Source organism: Arabidopsis thaliana (assembly GCF_000001735.4).
Source record: "Arabidopsis thaliana chromosome 1 sequence".
NCBI lineage: Eukaryota > Viridiplantae > Streptophyta > Magnoliopsida > Brassicales > Brassicaceae > Arabidopsis > Arabidopsis thaliana.
The window spans coordinates 2,152,641-2,168,453 of record NC_003070.9 but is presented as its reverse complement, the minus strand read 5'-3'; the positions used below and the strand labels follow the sequence as shown (position 1 = coordinate 2,168,453).

Sequence of the window (15,813 nt, the reverse complement as noted above, 5' to 3'; positions counted from 1 at the left end):
GCTTATGTTGTCCTTAAATGAGTTCTTATAATGCGCCGTCAAAATTAACAATTAAGATGCGCCATAACATAAAATTCAAATCAAAGGGCACATTGAAAATTCGAAACACCGCTCAAATTTCTCTCTGGAAAAAATGTTCAGATTCGATGATCGCTGATCAGACTTATCTCTTTATCAATCGGGTCCAAGACAGAAGGTTCTTCAATCCATCCGAAGCATCTGATTCTCAATTTCTCTTGTGTGTGTGGCTAGAACAGGGTTTCTTCTCACTGATTGTGCAGGTTCGATGAAGAATCTCTTCGGATTCTCGAGTTGTCTCTGGTTGCAATGAATGTGAAATCGTTTTTGGAAGTTAGATCTCGATTGAGAGATTTCATGAGATCTGAATCGGTTGTTATATTCGGTGAGCTCACCGGAGAATCCATGGTCGCAAAACTCTCCGTACTTGAATTCTTCGCTCGTGCTTTTGCTCTTCTCGGTGATATGGAGGTTCGTATACTGTCCTTGTCGATTTTGAATAAATTCGAAATTATCTTTCAGCTTCTTGTTCGATTATGAGTGAAGATTTGCAGATGGATTTGTGCACTTTACTCAACTTTTCTGTAATGTATGTATATATGGTTGTTATATGTTGAGTAGAGTTGTTTGGCTATGAGGTATGAGGCATTGAATTTGCGGCAGCTCAAGTCTCCTAGCTGTTTGTGGTTAGGGGTTTCACATTCAGAATGGACCAAATTTGCAGTCCAATCTATGGAAAATGGATTCCCTTCCATTGCAGGAAAGGTAAATTACTCTTCCTTCTGTAGTATATGATCTCGTTGCTTTTGGGAATGGTTGGAGAAATTCACATAAGAGGAATGGTTAGAGATTCTGTACATGTTTCTTGGAAAGTGAGTTTACTTTGTAATTGTGTTAACAAGTTCATGCTTGTATGATCGGAATTGTTGCTTTACCAATTTATTCAATTTTTTGGATACATAGCAATTTGTTATTTGTTACATTTTTCTGTTCCCACATGGAAGTACAGATCAGATAGGTTCTTTGCTTCTTTTGATTTTGACTTGTTCTTACTATGAGGTATGACATTTTGATGAGTTTTTACGTAGGCGTCTGAAAATGCCCTGTTGAGCCTTAAGAAGGATAGTCTTATTGAACCAAAATCAGAAGATAATTCTGACATTTTGGATGCTGCTGAGAAAGTAAGGAGACTAAGGGATTCAGCTGCCTCGTTAACATCTTCACATTCAGGTATTTTCATTTATATCGTGTCTTCTTTAAAGTTTGCTGTTTGTAACAGACTTCTGACTACATTTTGATTGCTTTCTTCGTCTCTATCTAAAGTATTGGTCTTAAATTACTCGTTTTATTCCCACCGTTCAATGCCTTCAATGTAGTGTGACTGTTATGTATGGGAGAATCCATTGAGTTTGATAGAATCTTGGAAATCTACTGGTTGGAAAGATTGATGATTTATAAACTGACTCTACCAACTATTGTTTGGATCCATCATAAAGGATATAAAACTGACTCGACCAATTTTAACAGAGTGTCTGTTAGAATGTATCTGATTGGTCTGAGTAATTTTCGAATCACAAACAGTTCAGGCACAAGGTGCAGGGTACTTGAGAAGCAAGGAACACAGAATACAATCCAGACAGACTCTACCCACTAAAAATCCAGACTGCACAGGTAGCAATCTGTTCAGAGAAGGAATCAAGAAGCGTAACGAAAGAATGTTGCAAGATCTCCGTAGTATTCGGATGAATCGAAATCTAGAACCAGATGTGCGCTGTGTTTGAACTTTGATGCAACTGATGCTACAAACTTTGCTGCTTCATGTTCATTGAAAAACAGGTCAGCTTTCGCTAACATTACAACTTAGATGTTACTGAAGATCATTTTTTTTTCTCATAGAAGAATAGAAGAAGCTTAACCTCATTGATGCCTTTTATGAGCAAAATCCAAATCATTTCACCAGACACATTTCCCATAAAGATTGTTTCTGTTTTAGCTTTTGGTTATCAAAATTCGAAATTTTACCACATCAGTATCACCACCTTCTGAAAAGTTTCCATTCAGTTTTTTTCTTGAAAAGTACGAAAACTAGTTTTTGTTCTTACGTTTGCATTATGAAAATAGCAAAAGGTTAATCAATTTGTATTATTAAACAACTCTATAAATTTGAAAATCAAAATGTTATTTTCAAAATTGTCTAAACTTCAACCGTTCAAAATCTAATAAATAGATTGCCACATAATTTCTCTTTTTAGTAGTATATATCATGTGGCTCATGTCTATGCTATCACAAGTAGACAATTGTTTTCTGAGATATTTTCTTTGTAATTGTTAAACCAAGATATGTCATCATCATCTTCCTATTTTTAGTTTTGGTCAACTTGTGTTTTCTTTTCCTTCTAATCATTTTTGTGATTTACAATGCATATTCAATGTATACAAATCTTGTAATTCAACATGTGTTAATGTGTAATTAATTATAAAATATATAATTAGCGGTATAGATACATTTTCTTTTAAGGATATAAAAAAAAGTTATATACTTTTCTTATTTTATCATGTCTATGTAATATGTGTCAAAGTGTCAAATTTTAATAGCTGTCATTTGCTAATTTTCTACATATTCATCTATTGGTGGAAACATACCTATTATCATTTCCTTCCATCACAACTTTTTTTATCATGTATATAAATATCTAACAGATTTTTCACTCCATCTAATGTGTCGAATAACAAATTCTTACATCAAGAAGAAGAGGAGTGAAAGGCCGAGATACAGATCGAAACATAGATATCACTTACCAATTGATAATTGGGTGACGCCTCTGTTTCAGTTTAGATTTCGGCTTCCCATTCCTCTTCATCAAGATGTAAGAATCTTATTCTCTTCTTAACTTAAGATACTTTGAATACAAGAAAATGAATTCTGAAGAAGAACAGGGAAATTTTATACTGTTATAGCTCTTTCCTAGCCCCAATGACGCTAGGACTCGGCTATTAGTATAAAGATGAAAAAAGTGGCTAAATGGTCTCTGGTTAGAGGCAAAGGACCAGTAAGAGAGGTCCCTCAAATTGGGTCCAAGCTGGACTCTCTAAACCAATCAGCTTGAGATTATTCCATCACTTTTGGGATAAGATGCCACATCGTATCAGTTACATCACATATTAAAGTATTAAAGAAACACCTTGCTCTCTAAATATTGTATTTGTATCTATATATAGTTTTCGTATGGTGACGGATTTACAAAGAAAAAAAAAATATTGGAGTGAAGGGAAAACAAAACAGAGAAAAAGATAAGAGATATATGGATACACAAAGGTTGCCGAAGAAAGAAGAAGAAGAAGAAGAAGATCATCTACTTTCTTCAACCTTCGAGTCCATCAATGGTCACTCTCGAGACCAACACAATCATTCTATAGATGATTTCGAGAGCATTTTCGACATCACCATTGACAATTTAAGCTGCTCTAACGAACTCACGTGGGATTTCTGGGAAGAAGACGAAGATGAAGATGTAGGGGAAGAAGAAAAAAGATCGAGTACTGATCAAGAAGGCTCAAGTTTTGGGTTTTGGGAGAATAAGCCGACGGATTATGAAGACAAAGACTTGGGTCTGAAGCTGAATCTGAACCATCAAGAAGTTATCGATGCTTGGTCTGATCACCAGAAACCTCTGTGGACAGATACTTCAACTCTGGACAATTCCGTTTATGTTAGTTTTTATGAATCTCTTTCTTGTTGTGCAAGTTATGAGTAGTGATTAATCTTGATTAGTCAATATTAATGATTTAGAGTGTATGCAGAGGGGAGAAGTGCCAGTGATAGAGGAGAAGAGAAACATGCGAAGAGAAGCAAGTGTGTTAAGGTACAAAGAGAAAAGACAGAGTAGGCTCTTCTCTAAGAAGATAAGGTACCAAGTCCGAAAACTCAACGCAGATAAACGACCTCGTTTTAAGGTCTCTTTCTTATTCCTTCTTCTTTCTACACTCTAGCCTTTACTCATTTAGTTTCATGACACCAATTAATATTGTGAGGCCTAACTTTATATTTCTCTTGCAATGGAAATCTTTTGAATTATTTGTAGGGTCGGTTCGTGAAAAGAGAGACTTAAAAGGGGCAAAAATATCTGGAGAAAAATATCTCCAACCTTTGTTGTGTCTATTTTCTGTTATTATTATTCGTAGTTTTGAGATATCATTATCGACTTTTACAACTTTTGTCATATTGAAATGAAAATATCTTATTGACATAAAAAAGAAAAGAGATGCAAAAATATCTTTAAGATTACATGAAGAGGAGCGAACGTATATGGCAAGTCTTTGTCGAATTGGTGGGGTCTTAAGGCTAAAAAAGGGTTCACCACATGTGTATGAATCGAAATCTACTCATCCGCTGTCGGGACCAAACTACATATCAACTACCACGTTTTTCTCATATGAATATTCAAAGCTACCGTAAATTTTTATAAAATTACGTCATTAGCATAAGAATGTATGTACATATTAATGACTATTATAAACCCTAAGGCACGGATACCTTATCCTTCCACCACCGAATTTCACGGATTCCATATCCTTTCACCGGACTAGACGAATATGAAGCTAAGATATTAATAGATTGGTGACCAAATTTGAATCTTTTCGGATAAAACTTGTTTGGCATACTTTCCCTTAGAGTCAATTATTCTTCAAACAATGTTTAACTTAAATCTCAAGATCTTATGTAGTTAATGGTAGATATCGTACAGTTTTTTTCGTGTTTGTCTTTTGATCGTGTGTAAAGTGTTGGAAAATCTAACTTTGTATATAAGTTCTACACCTCCAAATTAACGTTCGAGCTTATCGGTATTACTGCTAGTGCTTTCTCAAATTCCTTTTTAGATCATATAGTAGCCCACTAGGAAACCTTACACCAAAACGCCCAAATAATATGAAAAGCCCATCATATTGTCCATCCAAAGTAGGACAATTGCTGAAAAAGCCCAACGAATCAAACCTGCATTGTTACCTTGCACTTGGAAAATGAATTAAACGGCGACGCACCTATGGATGGAGACTAAGTTCACTCATCAAAAATCTAATTTCAACTCTAATTATCGTATTTAAGGTCATTGGAGATTCAACTCTTGTACCTGTAGTTTCTTCTTCTGAAAATCAGCAACAAACTACAAATCATCCAATGATAGAATTTCAGCTTTAATTATCAAACAAATTAAAGATAACCCCATTGATAATATCGCCACGTCTCATCGGATGAAATAGTACTATCTGACACGACACGAATCTCTTATGAGAGAAACAGAAGAGCACGGAATCTCCATAAATCAAAATACATGATCGGAGCTTTCTCACTATCAAAAGCTTTCCGGCGACAAAACCAACCATCTCCTCCTTATCTCCACCATGATCTCACTCCACTCATCAGCCATTAAAGCCTCTCTCTACGGCTCTTTCCCTTCTTCGTTACGATCAACACTCTCTGTTTCCTTCTCTGCTGGATCTCTTATTCGGCTTCCTTCCGTCGGCAAGCGCAATCTCTCCGTCGTCGTTTCCTCTGGAAGAGACTCCTCGATGTCATCAAACAATGTTTCTCGCGGATCGTCTTCAAAGGTTCGTCCTTTTGTATATTTCTTGTATGGTGTATATACCCTCGATTGATTTAGGTCATGAAAGATCTGAAAACTCTGTTCTTGTCAATTGTTGATGTTTTGATTCTTTGGCATGTGGGTGCAATTAATTTGCCTGCTCAAGTTGATAACTTGCCATTATCATCTAATTGTCTCGTCTCTCGTTTTTTACACTTGGCCAGGTTGCTGCTGAATCTTTCTTCAGGAGTGTCTTAGGGCAGATGGAAACTGTTTACCTAAATCGAAACCCGACGCCTAAATCCGTCTTGGAGCTTGTTCGATCTGTTGATGACCAGCAACTTTGCTATGATCATCTCGCTTTCAGAACGTTTGGGGTATAAACATTTTTGGCTGCTTCAAAGTTGTAACCATTTTGACAATGTTAAGTTGCTCATTATTGGAATTTGTCTATGGAAATGTTTTAGATTGGTGGTTATGGGATTGACTCGCTTGCAAGCTTTTTCCTTGACTATGGATATACACCGATGGATGAGCTAAAATTTCCGGCCAAAAAGCTTAGAGCTTTGTGGTTTGCACCTCCTAATGCTTCTGCTGTTCCTGGTGGCAGCGGCGTTAACGGTCCTTTACCGAGAGTTTTTATCTCAGAGCTCCTGGTGGACCAGATGAGTTCACAGACTCAGGTAATAATATACTGTCATTGGTTTTGACCCTAGATTATGTTATGAGCTTTGAAGGCAATTTCTTTTGTTTTCAGGATGTAATCAGAAAATACACGGAAGCATCACCTAATGGGAAAAAGTATGCTGGACTTTCTAGTGCTTTGGGTACTTTAACTTGGGAAAAGCCTCTATCTTCTGAGTTTGAGCAATTGGCTAGGTACATATGATCCTAGGTCTCTTTGTTTCTTTTGCTAGATCAAGCTAGAGTAGTTGACTTAAGGTGTGTTGGGTTAAATTGATTAACAGGGAAAGTGAATACGCAGCATGGACCCTTGTCAATGGATATGCACTTAACCACGTCACGATTTCTGTTCATCGGCTTAAATCTCATCTAAACAAAATCAAGAAGCTCAATCAGTTCCTCGAAGAAAAAGGTATCAAATTGAACTCAGAAGGAGGAGTCCTTAAAGGTATGGTTACTAATCTTTATCACTCAATTTAAAAGAAATTAGATTCTAAGCTAATCTTTGTCTTTCTACTTTTACAGTTAGCCCTGATGGTGGTTTGCAGCAAAGCTCAACTGTAGCAGATTCGATATCTTTCAAGTTCGCTGATGGTGTTACCAAATCTATCCCTTGTTCATACATTGAGTTTGCTGAACGCCTTGTACTTCCGCAGTACCAAAATATACCCGAAAGCGAGGTAAGAAACCACTCTGATTGAATCTTAACTTATTTAGAATCCGGTTACTGTGAATCGATGCGATCTTTTCCTTCCCATTGCCTGGAGAACTCCTCTTAGATACCACTAATGTAAAGATGGTGTACCAACATTGTGGAATGACATTTCTGAAACCTACAAAACGCAGATACAAGAGTCTCATCGACGTGATGGATTTGAGGTCGGAAATGCTGACAAGATCTTCGAGAGCACATTTCAGGAGCAGCTTTCCCGACGAACCGGGTGATAGCAAATAGTAGCCACGGCTTTGGATATATGTCAATCATGCCTCGTACATGTGTAACGAGTAAAAAGCTCAAAACTGCTTGTAATCTTGATCAGTAAAGATGCTAATCCAAGAACTCTTAATCAAATATATTTATGTGTATATTTCCGACTACTTTCCTAGTGGTGAGAAGGAGGTAAACAAAGATAACAGGAATAGTTACAAAACATAAAACGATAATGATGTTGTATGGTTTTGTTCTTGTTCTGCATTTGAGCTTGTTTTACCGATTGGTAACTTCTTTGTTCATGATCTCTTACTTTCTCATCATCAGCTTTACAAAAAAAAACAAAAAAAAACAAAAACAACTTGCTGACGTGTCAACGAGGTCAACCAATTAAAGTCTCGAAATTTATAGCAATAGAGTTCCGGTTCGAATTTTCCACCTGAAATAAAAATTGTGGAAGAAAGATCAAATCTTTGACGACATCAAGGAGGAGGATTTGGTAAGCTACAGATAAAAACAAAAGCTATGATATGAGATAATGTAGTCCACCACCACACCAAATTCCCCCTTCACCGTCTCTCTTCGTCGGTGATTCACATTCCGATTTGGTGTCTTTTTTACTCTTAACAAGTCCTCAAAAACCCTACTTTTACTCGAGATTTTGTCTCCGCCGCCGAGTACCAAGTGCCTCCCGATCTACGCCCCAATCCCTAAATGGCTACGGAGGCTACAACCGTACCCAAATTCCAGGAACCTGATCTCCGGCAGGTTTCTCAGACACCGGATTTCAAACCGGAAATCGCTCACGATGGTCTTAAGTTCTGGCAATTTATGATTGCTGGTTCGATTGCTGGCTCCGTCGAACACATGGCGATGTTTCCCGTCGATACCATCAAGACCCATATGCAAGCGCTTCGACCATGTCCCTTAAAACCCGTCGGAATCCGGGAAGCTTTCCGTTCGATTATCCAAAAGGAAGGACCTTCAGCTCTGTATCGCGGGATCTGGGCTATGGGTCTCGGCGCTGGACCTGCTCACGCCGTTTACTTCTCATTCTATGAAGTATCGAAGAAGTATTTATCCGCCGGGGATCAGAACAATTCCGTCGCGCATGCGATGTCCGGCGTATTCGCTACTATATCAAGCGATGCTGTTTTCACTCCCATGGATATGGTGAAGCAGAGGTTGCAGATGGGTGAAGGGACTTATAAAGGAGTCTGGGATTGTGTTAAGAGGGTTTTGCGTGAGGAAGGGATTGGTGCGTTTTATGCTTCTTATAGGACGACGGTTCTGATGAACGCGCCGTTTACGGCTGTTCACTTTGCCACTTACGAGGCTGCTAAGAAGGGATTGATGGAGTTTTCGCCGGATAGAATTAGTGATGAGGAAGGTTGGTTGGTTCACGCTACCGCTGGAGCTGCTGCTGGTGGATTGGCAGCTGCTGTGACTACGCCGCTTGATGTTGTCAAGACGCAGTTGCAATGTCAGGTGAATGATTCCTTCTCTCTAGGATTGGTTGCTCTTTGTCTCTAATCTCTACATCTTTGGCTAGAATAATGTTGGCGATGTGATTAGGTACACAGTGGTGTTAGTGTTACTAGTAAACGGTATATGTGTTATGCTTTTATGTGTGCGTAGTGCTGCAGAATGCTTCTTTAAATGATGCTTTTAGTCTCGAGAGTTGATGCATTTGTGTTGGATTTCGAGTCTATGTGAAGGTCTAAAGCTTCTTAGATGGACTTGTTTCACCTTGTGTGGTTAGATGTTGTATTTTGTGAATAGTGGTTTGTGTAAAAAGAGCTATCAGGACTACTGGCAGATGGTAATCATGTGCTAGAGCTGCAGCATAATTTTGTGGTTGCGGTTTTATGTTCATCACGGTTTGACACTAGTATAGAGCTACCGTTGTAGGAAGAGTGGTTATTTGGTTTCAATGTTTTTACCAGTAAGTTTGAGGTAGAGTGTGTTTAAGGGTTTCAGGTAATGACATTTCGTGGTTGAGCTATCATTAATTCTGTCTTAGTGTAGCATTTATTGAATGTAGGAAAAGTTTTTAATTTGTTTCGTTTCAAATGTGATCTTATGAGGTGTGAAAGATGGGGAGGGGTCAAATAATTTCAGGTCTAGCTGTAGAATCTTTAGCATTTCGAGATATGTTAAGGCTTTCTAGTGCATAGTACTTGTATATCCTCCGCTTAAATGTTTTTACTTGTATATCCTCCGCTTAAATGTTTTTGACTATTTGTAGTTGTGCATCTGGAATATTAGTGTTTCTTGATAGAGCTTAGACATCTTTTGCAAAACTCTTATTGACCTAGCATAAAGTTTAAGAGCAATGTCCATGATTTCTTTGCTATAAAATGTGTAAAATATGGCCTCAATCATCTGTGTTAATGTGCAGGGTGTGTGTGGATGTGACCGCTTCACTAGTAGTTCTATTAGCCATGTACTTAGAACGATAGTGAAAAAAGATGGATACAGAGGACTTCTAAGGGGATGGCTCCCGAGAATGCTCTTCCATGCTCCTGCAGCAGCAATCTGTTGGTCCACTTATGAAGGAGTTAAATCTTTCTTTCAAGACTTCAATGTCGATTCAAACACTGCCTGAAAAAAAGACAAAAGGGTTAGGCTATTTCACACTCTTGAGGATCCTGCTTTTCTTATTTGTTTGTAACATAGTTTTCTCAGGTTTTCTATGAAGTCATTTTTAGATTATATATTTTCCAGGTTTGTGTTGATGATAATGTCGTCGAGAAATTTTGATTAGAGTTGTACAAAACTATGTTCCTTCCAAATTTCTAATAATAACTTAACGAGGCATACATATATCTTACACGTACTAGACAATTTGGAGAAAAATAAATGCTTTTGGAGGAACATTCAACTCCTTTTGCATCATGGACTAATTCACATGAGTTGGAGAAAAATAAGTAACTAGAGAAAGTGTAGAGCACGATCCACATGAGTTGTCTCCAATCTGCGCCTTTAATTCTAGTCTCCGAGATTCTCTGGTTAGAGTTTTGCGAGGTAATCTTCAGGTTTTGTATCGTCGTAGCTTCAATGCTCCAAACATTCCCAACATGGCGGTGGAAGATTCAACGGCACCAAAATTTAAGGAACAAGACCTCCAGTTGTGGCAGTTGATGATTGCAGGTTCAGTTGCTGGTTCCTTTAAGAACATGACGATGTTTCCTGTTCGCACCTTGGATCAACGTATGCTGCATCGTTCGTATTCGCAAAGACATGTCGGAATCCGGCAGGCTCTGCGTTCGGTAATCCAAACGGAAGGACCATCGGCTCTGTACCGTGGGATATGGTATATGAGGCATGGAGCCATGGGACCCGCTCAATTCGTACATTTCTCCTTCTACGATGTATCCAAGAATTTCTTGTCTACCGGGAATCCAAACAACCCCGTGGTGCACGTGATTTCCTGGGCCTTCACGGCTGTATGGAGTTATGCCGTTTCAACTCCTGTTGATATGGCGAAGCTGAGGCACCAAAATGGGTTCGGTAACTACAAAGGCGTCTGGGATTGCGCCAAAAGGGTGACTCATGAGGAAGGAATCAGTAAGTTTTGAAATTCCGGATGAACCAAGAATCGTATTCCCCAAACTCAGAACCACTGAGTATCACTTTATTAGAAATCTGATTAAGAAGTTTACAACTACCTTAATTGGTTTTACACAAGATCTAAACTACTTTAGCTTGTCACCTGAGATTTCCTTAAACACACAAGAGCAGATCACAAGAACACACTCTTTGATCTCTCTAGAATTCCAATCAGACTAAACCTTAGTCTCTAATAATGAAAAGCGTTGCACTAGCTTTTCACTCACAATCACGGCCCCGTCTAACAAGAACCTTAGCACCTCTATTTATACTATCGAGGTCTTTGGTCTTCTAGGTTAGCGTTCGAGATCTTGGATCACTCCAAATCTTCGCATGAATATCTCCTCTCCAAACTGAACTCATCCTGTTGTGATCTCCACGTCATTCGTTCATTTGGCGGCATATCCACGTCAGCATCAATTACTTGATCTTCACTTTAGTCTTCTGAAACAGCTTCCAGCTTGTTCCAGCAATCAGCACTCCTTCTGGTTTGTCCTGATAGAGGGGTGCACTAACAAGTTCTTCACTTTTTACAGAACGGGGATTCGGATATATGTGTATTCTTCTGCTGTTCATTTCGTGACATAGGAGGCAGCCAAGAGGAAACTGATAGAGATATCACCGAAAAAGAAGAATTGGTGGTTGGTTCATGCCACCGCAGGAGCCACCGCCGGTGGATTGGCAGTTGCTCTGACTTGGCCGCTTGGTATTGTAGCTATGACGCTTTCTCAGCCGACGGGCCCTTCTAAGGTGATTGACCCACATCTGAACATTTCATTGGAGGATTATTTAAGGAAAACACACACGCACGCTCACAATGTAAAAGCAAAAACAAAAGTAGACAATCAAGGCATAAATATAAACAAAATGATTTTAAGATGTGTGTAACTAACTAATCGACCAGGCCAGACATAGCCTATGATCTTCTTCTTCTTCTTCTTCTTCTTATAACTTATCTGGTCATGTGCAGCATGTCACTAGGGTTTCATTGAGCCATGTGTTCGTATCCTTTGTGAAATATGAAGGGTTTATGCCTCCCCAGAATGTTCATCCATGCATCAGCAACAGCCATATGTTGGTCCACTTACGAGGCGGCCAAATCTTTCTTTCAGGACCTCAACGGCGATTCAGAACGGCCTGATAAAGATCAAACGGATGGGACAGCGAATCGATATCACAACAACTACCGAGTTTTTAAATTAAGCTTTGTTTATCTTGATTTGTTCTCCTCTATTTGTTTTACACAAATATAAAAACTAAACAATAAGCACCAGTGGTCTAGTGGTAGAATAGTACGTTTGATTCCCGGCTGGTGCATCTAAGCTGTGATAAAATTGGCTTTAGCGTAGGTTGGGTCCTTCGCATCCTTCTGAATTCTCAGTTGATAACGCCACACTCCCGATCTCTTTTTTTTTTTAAAAGCTTTGATGTTTCTGGAATATCGCAACTCCGTCAAATTCGTATATTTGATATCTCACACTCGGATAATTTGTGTCTGTTTCAAGTTCCAGCCGATGCAACTAAGGTCCTGACTTTGATTCATGTTTGGGCCTCATATAGTGGGCATCTTTTAATATGGGCTTATATATATATATATATGGATCTGGTAATCCGAGTCAACTCAGTCGTCTCAATCCGTGTAACAACTTCATCGTCTTTTTCAGTTCAACAACTTCATCGTCTTTTTCAGTTCAACCTCCGACATCTCTCGTCTCCAGGTGATTGATCCCATCGAAGGGTCTATGGAAGGTTCTTCTACTCTCCTTTTTCTTCTGTTTAATTCTTATGAGGATCCGTAAGACACATTTGTTTCTTCGGATTTTTGGAAATTGAGATCTGCTTAATTCGTTAACCGGATGCATTATTTGCAGAGAACAACAACGCCGGGAGCGATTCCGACTCTAATTCCGTCGAAGATTCACAAGACTATTACGAACCGATCTCAGCCGTCGATTTATATAACTCCAACGACGATGAAGAAGACAGTTATCTTCCGATCGGTGGAGATGGTCTCTCTAACGGCCATTGTATGATTCCGGATGCAGAGGTAGGAATCTCTTCTATTAGTATAAACGATAACACAGACAGCGAAGAAGAGACAGAGACGGAGACTGGACCGGAGATCCGTAGAGCGTTTGAGGAGGACGAACGGCGGAGAAGATCGCCGTTAGTGGAGGAGAATGCCGTTAGGGTTATGGAGGCAATGCGAGCCATCTCATTCCCTGGAACGGCTCCTGATTGGGCCTCCGATGTTAATGAGGATCGTTGGATTGATCAGCTTCGAAGATTGAGAACCACTTCTCAATAAGCTTTCTCCAATCTCGATAGTTGTTTTCGTTTAAGATCTTTCTCAATGTTGTTCAATGTGACTTCTTTTAAACATTCAATATAAAAACCAGAGAATTTCACCACTCTTTAAGTAACACTAACCAGTGTTTTTGCTATACAAAACCTTTACTTGATGAGTATAGTATGTTGTATCTGATGATTCACACACATATATACATAGATACGTACATAGAGTTCAAAGTATGGCCTCGCTCAACTGCATCTGGACCTTGTCTGAAAGACTGAAACCTTCTGATGCTTTATTATGTGTATGATGACAAATACGGTGATAAAGTTTGAATCTTGAACATGAGAGTCTGGTTCTTTTTTTTAAATGTAATCTGCAACCTGAAGTTCATGAAGTCTGTCACGGTTGCTCCTTATTACTCTAGCTTTGTCCCCTCTTATCTCCAGAACCTGAAGAAACAATTCCAGTTTCAGAATCTCTGTGTGGACTTATGTAAGAAAGACATGAAACGCGACGAGTCAAGAACCAATATTGCTAGATACCTCTGGTCTAGAGTCAAGAACACCACTGGACATTCCTACATCAACTCTCCATATGCCGCAACCATATTCACTATCAACAACAAAAACTCATGTTTCAAGATTGTCGTGAAGTTTCTCTATTACAAGTTTTGGGGTTGAGTTTGATAAATGTACCAGTTAACCCCTGATAACTGGGGAGTATGCCCGACCACCATCGCTTTGGCACCTACAGCTTCAAGAGTGTCGTGAAGAATTTTATTTACCTGATAAGAAAAAGAAGTCAGGAAACACATTAAACCAAGCTGATGATGATATCTGTCTTAGCAGTTTTGAGATTTTGGTGATTAAAATTCTACTTGCCTGTTCAATTTGATAGTCCTCAAGCTCAGAAGTCTCTCTTGAGTAAAGTCGGCTCCAGACTACACTGTCATATCCTCGAGTCGCAATGAACGGCATCTGAGGACTGTCTTCATAGTTAGTAGGGCTTCTCATCCAAGTAGAGACTTCTCTGTTTATCCTCTCTATGCCGTATGCAACTGTGCAAGGACATTATAAGCATATGATATATCAAATCCAAAAGATCACCGAGAGGAAATGTTGAGATAGATTTGACTGTCCTTACCATGGTGAGGAAGGAGACCACCGTGGCAGAAGAGCCAGTTATTAACACGGAGAATAACTCCGTGACGCGACAATTCACATGCTAAACGACCACCTGGTCTGAGAAGGACCGACCTTGCAATTACTCCCTTTTGCCTCTGTCCTAATGGTTTTCCCACCGACTTTTGGTTAACCAACGAATACAAAAACTAAGAAAACTCAGAGAGGACAAGGCAAAATGAAGTACCTTTACTACATTCCATTGATCCCAATAGGTTTGAGAACTCCTCCTATCTTCTTTCCATTGTCTTGACTCAAAAATCCAATTCCTAAACGCTTTGTCCCAGTCTTGTGCATAGTCCTCCAAGTAGTCAAGAAAATCAGTACACTCATCAAATGCTCTCGCATCTACATATCTGAAATCCCCTTCAACATTCATTGTCTCGTGGTTCCCATTAACCTTTAAAATGTGACAAGAAGTTACTCTTTGTTAGTCCTATCAATTATCATCATTCTAGAACTAGCAAATTAAAATGTGTAGAGTGCAAAAGCTTCTCTGTGTAAAATTTACTTATGAAATTCAAGTATGATAGCAATCAAAAACCTGGAAAACAGCTCCACCATTAGCCTTGGCCTGATCATCAAGTGACCTCAATAAGGAGAGTATTGCGATTTCATCATCACCGCGATCAAGTATATCTCCTACCTGAACTAGTACCTGTATTTTCATTATGATTTCACAACTCATAAGCATTTAACTCAAAAGAATCAGTCATCATAATGAACCTCAAGATGCGTAATGTTGAACTCTAGCAGATACTGTCAATAATATCATCAAGCAAACCATTTAACACGATACTGAACCACTAAGAGATAATGTACATACGGTGTCTTGGCCGACCCACTGGTCTCGTCCGTCGGAGCTCAAGACGCCAGCCAACTGAAGTGCGTCTCTGGCTTTACCCAGATCGCCATGAAGGTCTCCAACTGTGAGTGCATATCCAAAACCAAAACCTACTCAATTTTGTTGTCAAATTATCAAAAAGATTGAAACTTTTCAGATTAATGGTGGCGAACCTGCAACGATACGACGAGCAGGAGCAGAGACGAAAGTGGGTGGATCTCCATTGATGACAATCGGCTTCAGAGCAAGTTCGTTACCATTAGAAGTGCTCAACAAAGAGGAAGAAGAAGGTTCTAAAAGTTTCTGGGGGTGAGAAGGAGGAAGTGGAAGTAAGGAATTGAGGTAAAGGGAAGCCATTGGTATTGGTGGTGGAGAAGCAATGATCCACCAGAGCTTTGATGAAATCACTTAACATTTGTGTTCGTCTGGTCTATAATTTGTGTGACTTGTCTCCAATTGCATGCTCAGTAATCAAATCCCTTTTATCTATCTACTGGCTGAGGTTTTTCCTCTCAATTTTTGGTTTTTCTGTTTTTAATAAAATAAAAGATAACCACAAAGACAAAAATTGGGCCTCTCAACCTTATCAAACTTATCGATCCCAAAAATGAATAATATGTCCATTGGGCCATCTAAAGCCCAAGTGTACTGGACGCCGAAAATTC

At 39.1% G+C, this 15,813-nt stretch overlaps 7 protein-coding genes, 2 long non-coding RNA genes and 3 other non-coding genes across 18 annotated transcripts; 7 read left to right on the top strand and 5 right to left on the bottom strand.

Annotated features, from left to right (window-relative positions):
• Nucleotides 1-56: 56 nt before the first annotated feature.
• On the top strand, nucleotides 57-2,106 carry DFO (uncharacterized protein; the record flags this gene model as incomplete). Of its 4 annotated transcripts, none has more annotated exons than NM_001331678.1 (5): nucleotides 57-196; nucleotides 282-489; nucleotides 640-783; nucleotides 1,107-1,248; nucleotides 1,600-2,106. In NM_001331678.1, the coding sequence occupies 5 exons, from the start codon at nucleotides 57-59 to the stop codon at nucleotides 1,797-1,799; spliced, it is 834 nt and encodes a 277-aa protein (NP_001322524.1). In that variant the 3' UTR covers nucleotides 1,800-2,106. The 4 variants fall into 4 exon arrangements, with proteins under 4 accessions (NP_001322524.1, NP_001322523.1, NP_172187.1 ...); NM_001331679.1 differs by having other exon boundaries at nucleotides 1,612-1,920; NM_100580.2 differs by lacking the exon at nucleotides 1,600-2,106 and having other exon boundaries at nucleotides 1,107-1,347.
• On the bottom strand, nucleotides 1,590-1,795 carry AT1G04557. The gene has a single exon (NR_138737.1). It is a non-coding gene; the product is annotated as an other RNA (long non-coding RNA).
• A 601-nt stretch (nucleotides 2,107-2,707) lies between the features above and the next one.
• MIR847 lies at nucleotides 2,708-2,937 on the bottom strand. The gene has a single exon (NR_139188.1). It is a non-coding gene; the product is annotated as a microRNA ath-MIR847 precursor (primary transcript).
• Nucleotides 2,938-3,192: 255 nt separating this feature from the next.
• Nucleotides 3,193-4,879, top strand: AT1G07050 (CCT motif family protein). 2 transcript variants are annotated; one of them, NM_100579.3, is made up of 3 exons: nucleotides 3,193-3,728; nucleotides 3,820-3,972; nucleotides 4,101-4,266. In NM_100579.3, exons 1-3 carry the CDS (start codon nucleotides 3,321-3,323, stop codon nucleotides 4,125-4,127), a joined length of 588 nt encoding a protein of 195 aa, NP_563778.1. In that variant the 5' UTR covers nucleotides 3,193-3,320; the 3' UTR covers nucleotides 4,128-4,266. The 2 variants fall into 2 exon arrangements, with proteins under 2 accessions (NP_563778.1, NP_001320785.1); NM_001331677.1 differs by having other exon boundaries at nucleotides 3,820-4,879.
• Nucleotides 4,880-5,066: 187 nt separating this feature from the next.
• AT1G07040 (plant/protein) lies at nucleotides 5,067-7,535 on the top strand. Its single transcript, NM_100578.4, has 7 exons — nucleotides 5,067-5,625; nucleotides 5,825-5,977; nucleotides 6,068-6,283; nucleotides 6,358-6,479; nucleotides 6,569-6,732; nucleotides 6,810-6,964; nucleotides 7,131-7,535. The coding sequence occupies exons 1-7, from the start codon at nucleotides 5,419-5,421 to the stop codon at nucleotides 7,227-7,229; spliced, it is 1,116 nt and encodes a 371-aa protein (NP_563777.1). The 5' UTR covers nucleotides 5,067-5,418; the 3' UTR covers nucleotides 7,230-7,535.
• Nucleotides 7,536-7,635: 100 nt separating this feature from the next.
• AT1G07030 (Mitochondrial substrate carrier family protein) lies at nucleotides 7,636-10,041 on the top strand. The gene is made up of 2 exons (NM_100577.4): nucleotides 7,636-8,703; nucleotides 9,617-10,041. The coding sequence occupies exons 1-2, from the start codon at nucleotides 7,930-7,932 to the stop codon at nucleotides 9,821-9,823; spliced, it is 981 nt and encodes a 326-aa protein (NP_172184.1). The 5' UTR covers nucleotides 7,636-7,929; the 3' UTR covers nucleotides 9,824-10,041.
• A 254-nt stretch (nucleotides 10,042-10,295) lies between these two features.
• On the top strand, nucleotides 10,296-10,796 carry AT1G07025 (Mitochondrial substrate carrier family protein; the record flags this gene model as incomplete). Its single annotated transcript, NM_100576.1, has 1 exon — nucleotides 10,296-10,796. One exon carries the CDS (start codon nucleotides 10,296-10,298, stop codon nucleotides 10,794-10,796), a length of 501 nt encoding a protein of 166 aa, NP_563776.1.
• A 781-nt stretch (nucleotides 10,797-11,577) lies between these two features.
• Nucleotides 11,578-12,253, bottom strand: AT1G04543. Its single transcript, NR_143388.1, has 2 exons — nucleotides 12,125-12,253; nucleotides 11,578-11,963 (listed from the first exon to the last, which is right to left on the bottom strand). It is a non-coding gene; the product is annotated as an uncharacterized misc_RNA (transcript).
• On the top strand, nucleotides 12,148-12,233 carry AT1G04547. Its single transcript, NR_138736.1, has one exon. It is a non-coding gene; the product is annotated as an other RNA (small nucleolar RNA).
• Nucleotides 12,254-12,300: 47 nt separating the features above from the next.
• On the top strand, nucleotides 12,301-13,241 carry AT1G07020 (uncharacterized protein). Its single transcript, NM_100575.4, has 2 exons — nucleotides 12,301-12,576; nucleotides 12,699-13,241. The coding sequence occupies exons 1-2, from the start codon at nucleotides 12,570-12,572 to the stop codon at nucleotides 13,133-13,135; spliced, it is 444 nt and encodes a 147-aa protein (NP_563775.1). The 5' UTR covers nucleotides 12,301-12,569; the 3' UTR covers nucleotides 13,136-13,241.
• AT1G04537 lies at nucleotides 12,832-13,241 on the bottom strand. The gene has a single exon (NR_138735.1). It is a non-coding gene; the product is annotated as an other RNA (long non-coding RNA).
• Nucleotides 13,185-15,656, bottom strand: SLP1 (Calcineurin-like metallo-phosphoesterase superfamily protein). 3 transcript variants are annotated; one of them, NM_001160844.1, is made up of 10 exons: nucleotides 15,322-15,574; nucleotides 15,146-15,258; nucleotides 15,031-15,063; nucleotides 14,849-14,950; nucleotides 14,492-14,704; nucleotides 14,267-14,402; nucleotides 14,005-14,180; nucleotides 13,819-13,907; nucleotides 13,666-13,735; nucleotides 13,216-13,572 (listed from the first exon to the last, which is right to left on the bottom strand). In NM_001160844.1, the coding sequence occupies exons 1-10, from the start codon at nucleotides 15,503-15,505 to the stop codon at nucleotides 13,486-13,488; spliced, it is 1,203 nt and encodes a 400-aa protein (NP_001154316.1). In that variant the 5' UTR covers nucleotides 15,506-15,574; the 3' UTR covers nucleotides 13,216-13,485. The 3 variants fall into 3 exon arrangements, with proteins under 3 accessions (NP_172182.2, NP_001117240.1, NP_001154316.1); NM_100574.5 differs by lacking the exon at nucleotides 15,031-15,063 and having other exon boundaries at nucleotides 13,185-13,572; nucleotides 14,849-14,962; nucleotides 15,131-15,231; nucleotides 15,322-15,656; NM_001123768.1 differs by lacking the exon at nucleotides 15,031-15,063 and having other exon boundaries at nucleotides 13,185-13,572; nucleotides 15,131-15,231; nucleotides 15,322-15,602.
• Between the last annotated feature and the right edge of the window lie 157 nt (nucleotides 15,657-15,813).

Coding starts and splice junctions, on each gene's coding strand:
- AT1G07050 (NM_001331677.1), top strand. CDS start 3,321: ATGGATACACAAAGGTTGCCGAAGAAAGAAGAAGAAGAAGAAGAAGAT. Junction 3,729..3,819: donor CTCTGGACAATTCCGTTTAT/GTTAGTTTTTAT, acceptor GAGTGTATGCAG/AGGGGAGAAGTGCCAGTGAT.
- SLP1 (NM_001160844.1), bottom strand. CDS start 15,505: ATGGCTTCCCTTTACCTCAATTCCTTACTTCCACTTCCTCCTTCTCAC. Junction 15,064..15,145: donor CCGACGGACGAGACCAGTGG/GTCGGCCAAGAC, acceptor TATTATTGACAG/TATCTGCTAGAGTTCAACAT. Junction 13,908..14,004: donor AGGACTATCAAATTGAACAG/GCAAGTAGAATT, acceptor TTTTCTTATCAG/GTAAATAAAATTCTTCACGA.
- AT1G07030 (NM_100577.4), top strand. CDS start 7,930: ATGGCTACGGAGGCTACAACCGTACCCAAATTCCAGGAACCTGATCTC. Junction 8,704..9,616: donor AGACGCAGTTGCAATGTCAG/GTGAATGATTCC, acceptor GTTAATGTGCAG/GGTGTGTGTGGATGTGACCG.
- AT1G07040 (NM_100578.4), top strand. CDS start 5,419: ATGATCTCACTCCACTCATCAGCCATTAAAGCCTCTCTCTACGGCTCT. Junction 5,978..6,067: donor TCGCTTTCAGAACGTTTGGG/GTATAAACATTT, acceptor GAAATGTTTTAG/ATTGGTGGTTATGGGATTGA. Junction 6,480..6,568: donor GAGTTTGAGCAATTGGCTAG/GTACATATGATC, acceptor ATTGATTAACAG/GGAAAGTGAATACGCAGCAT.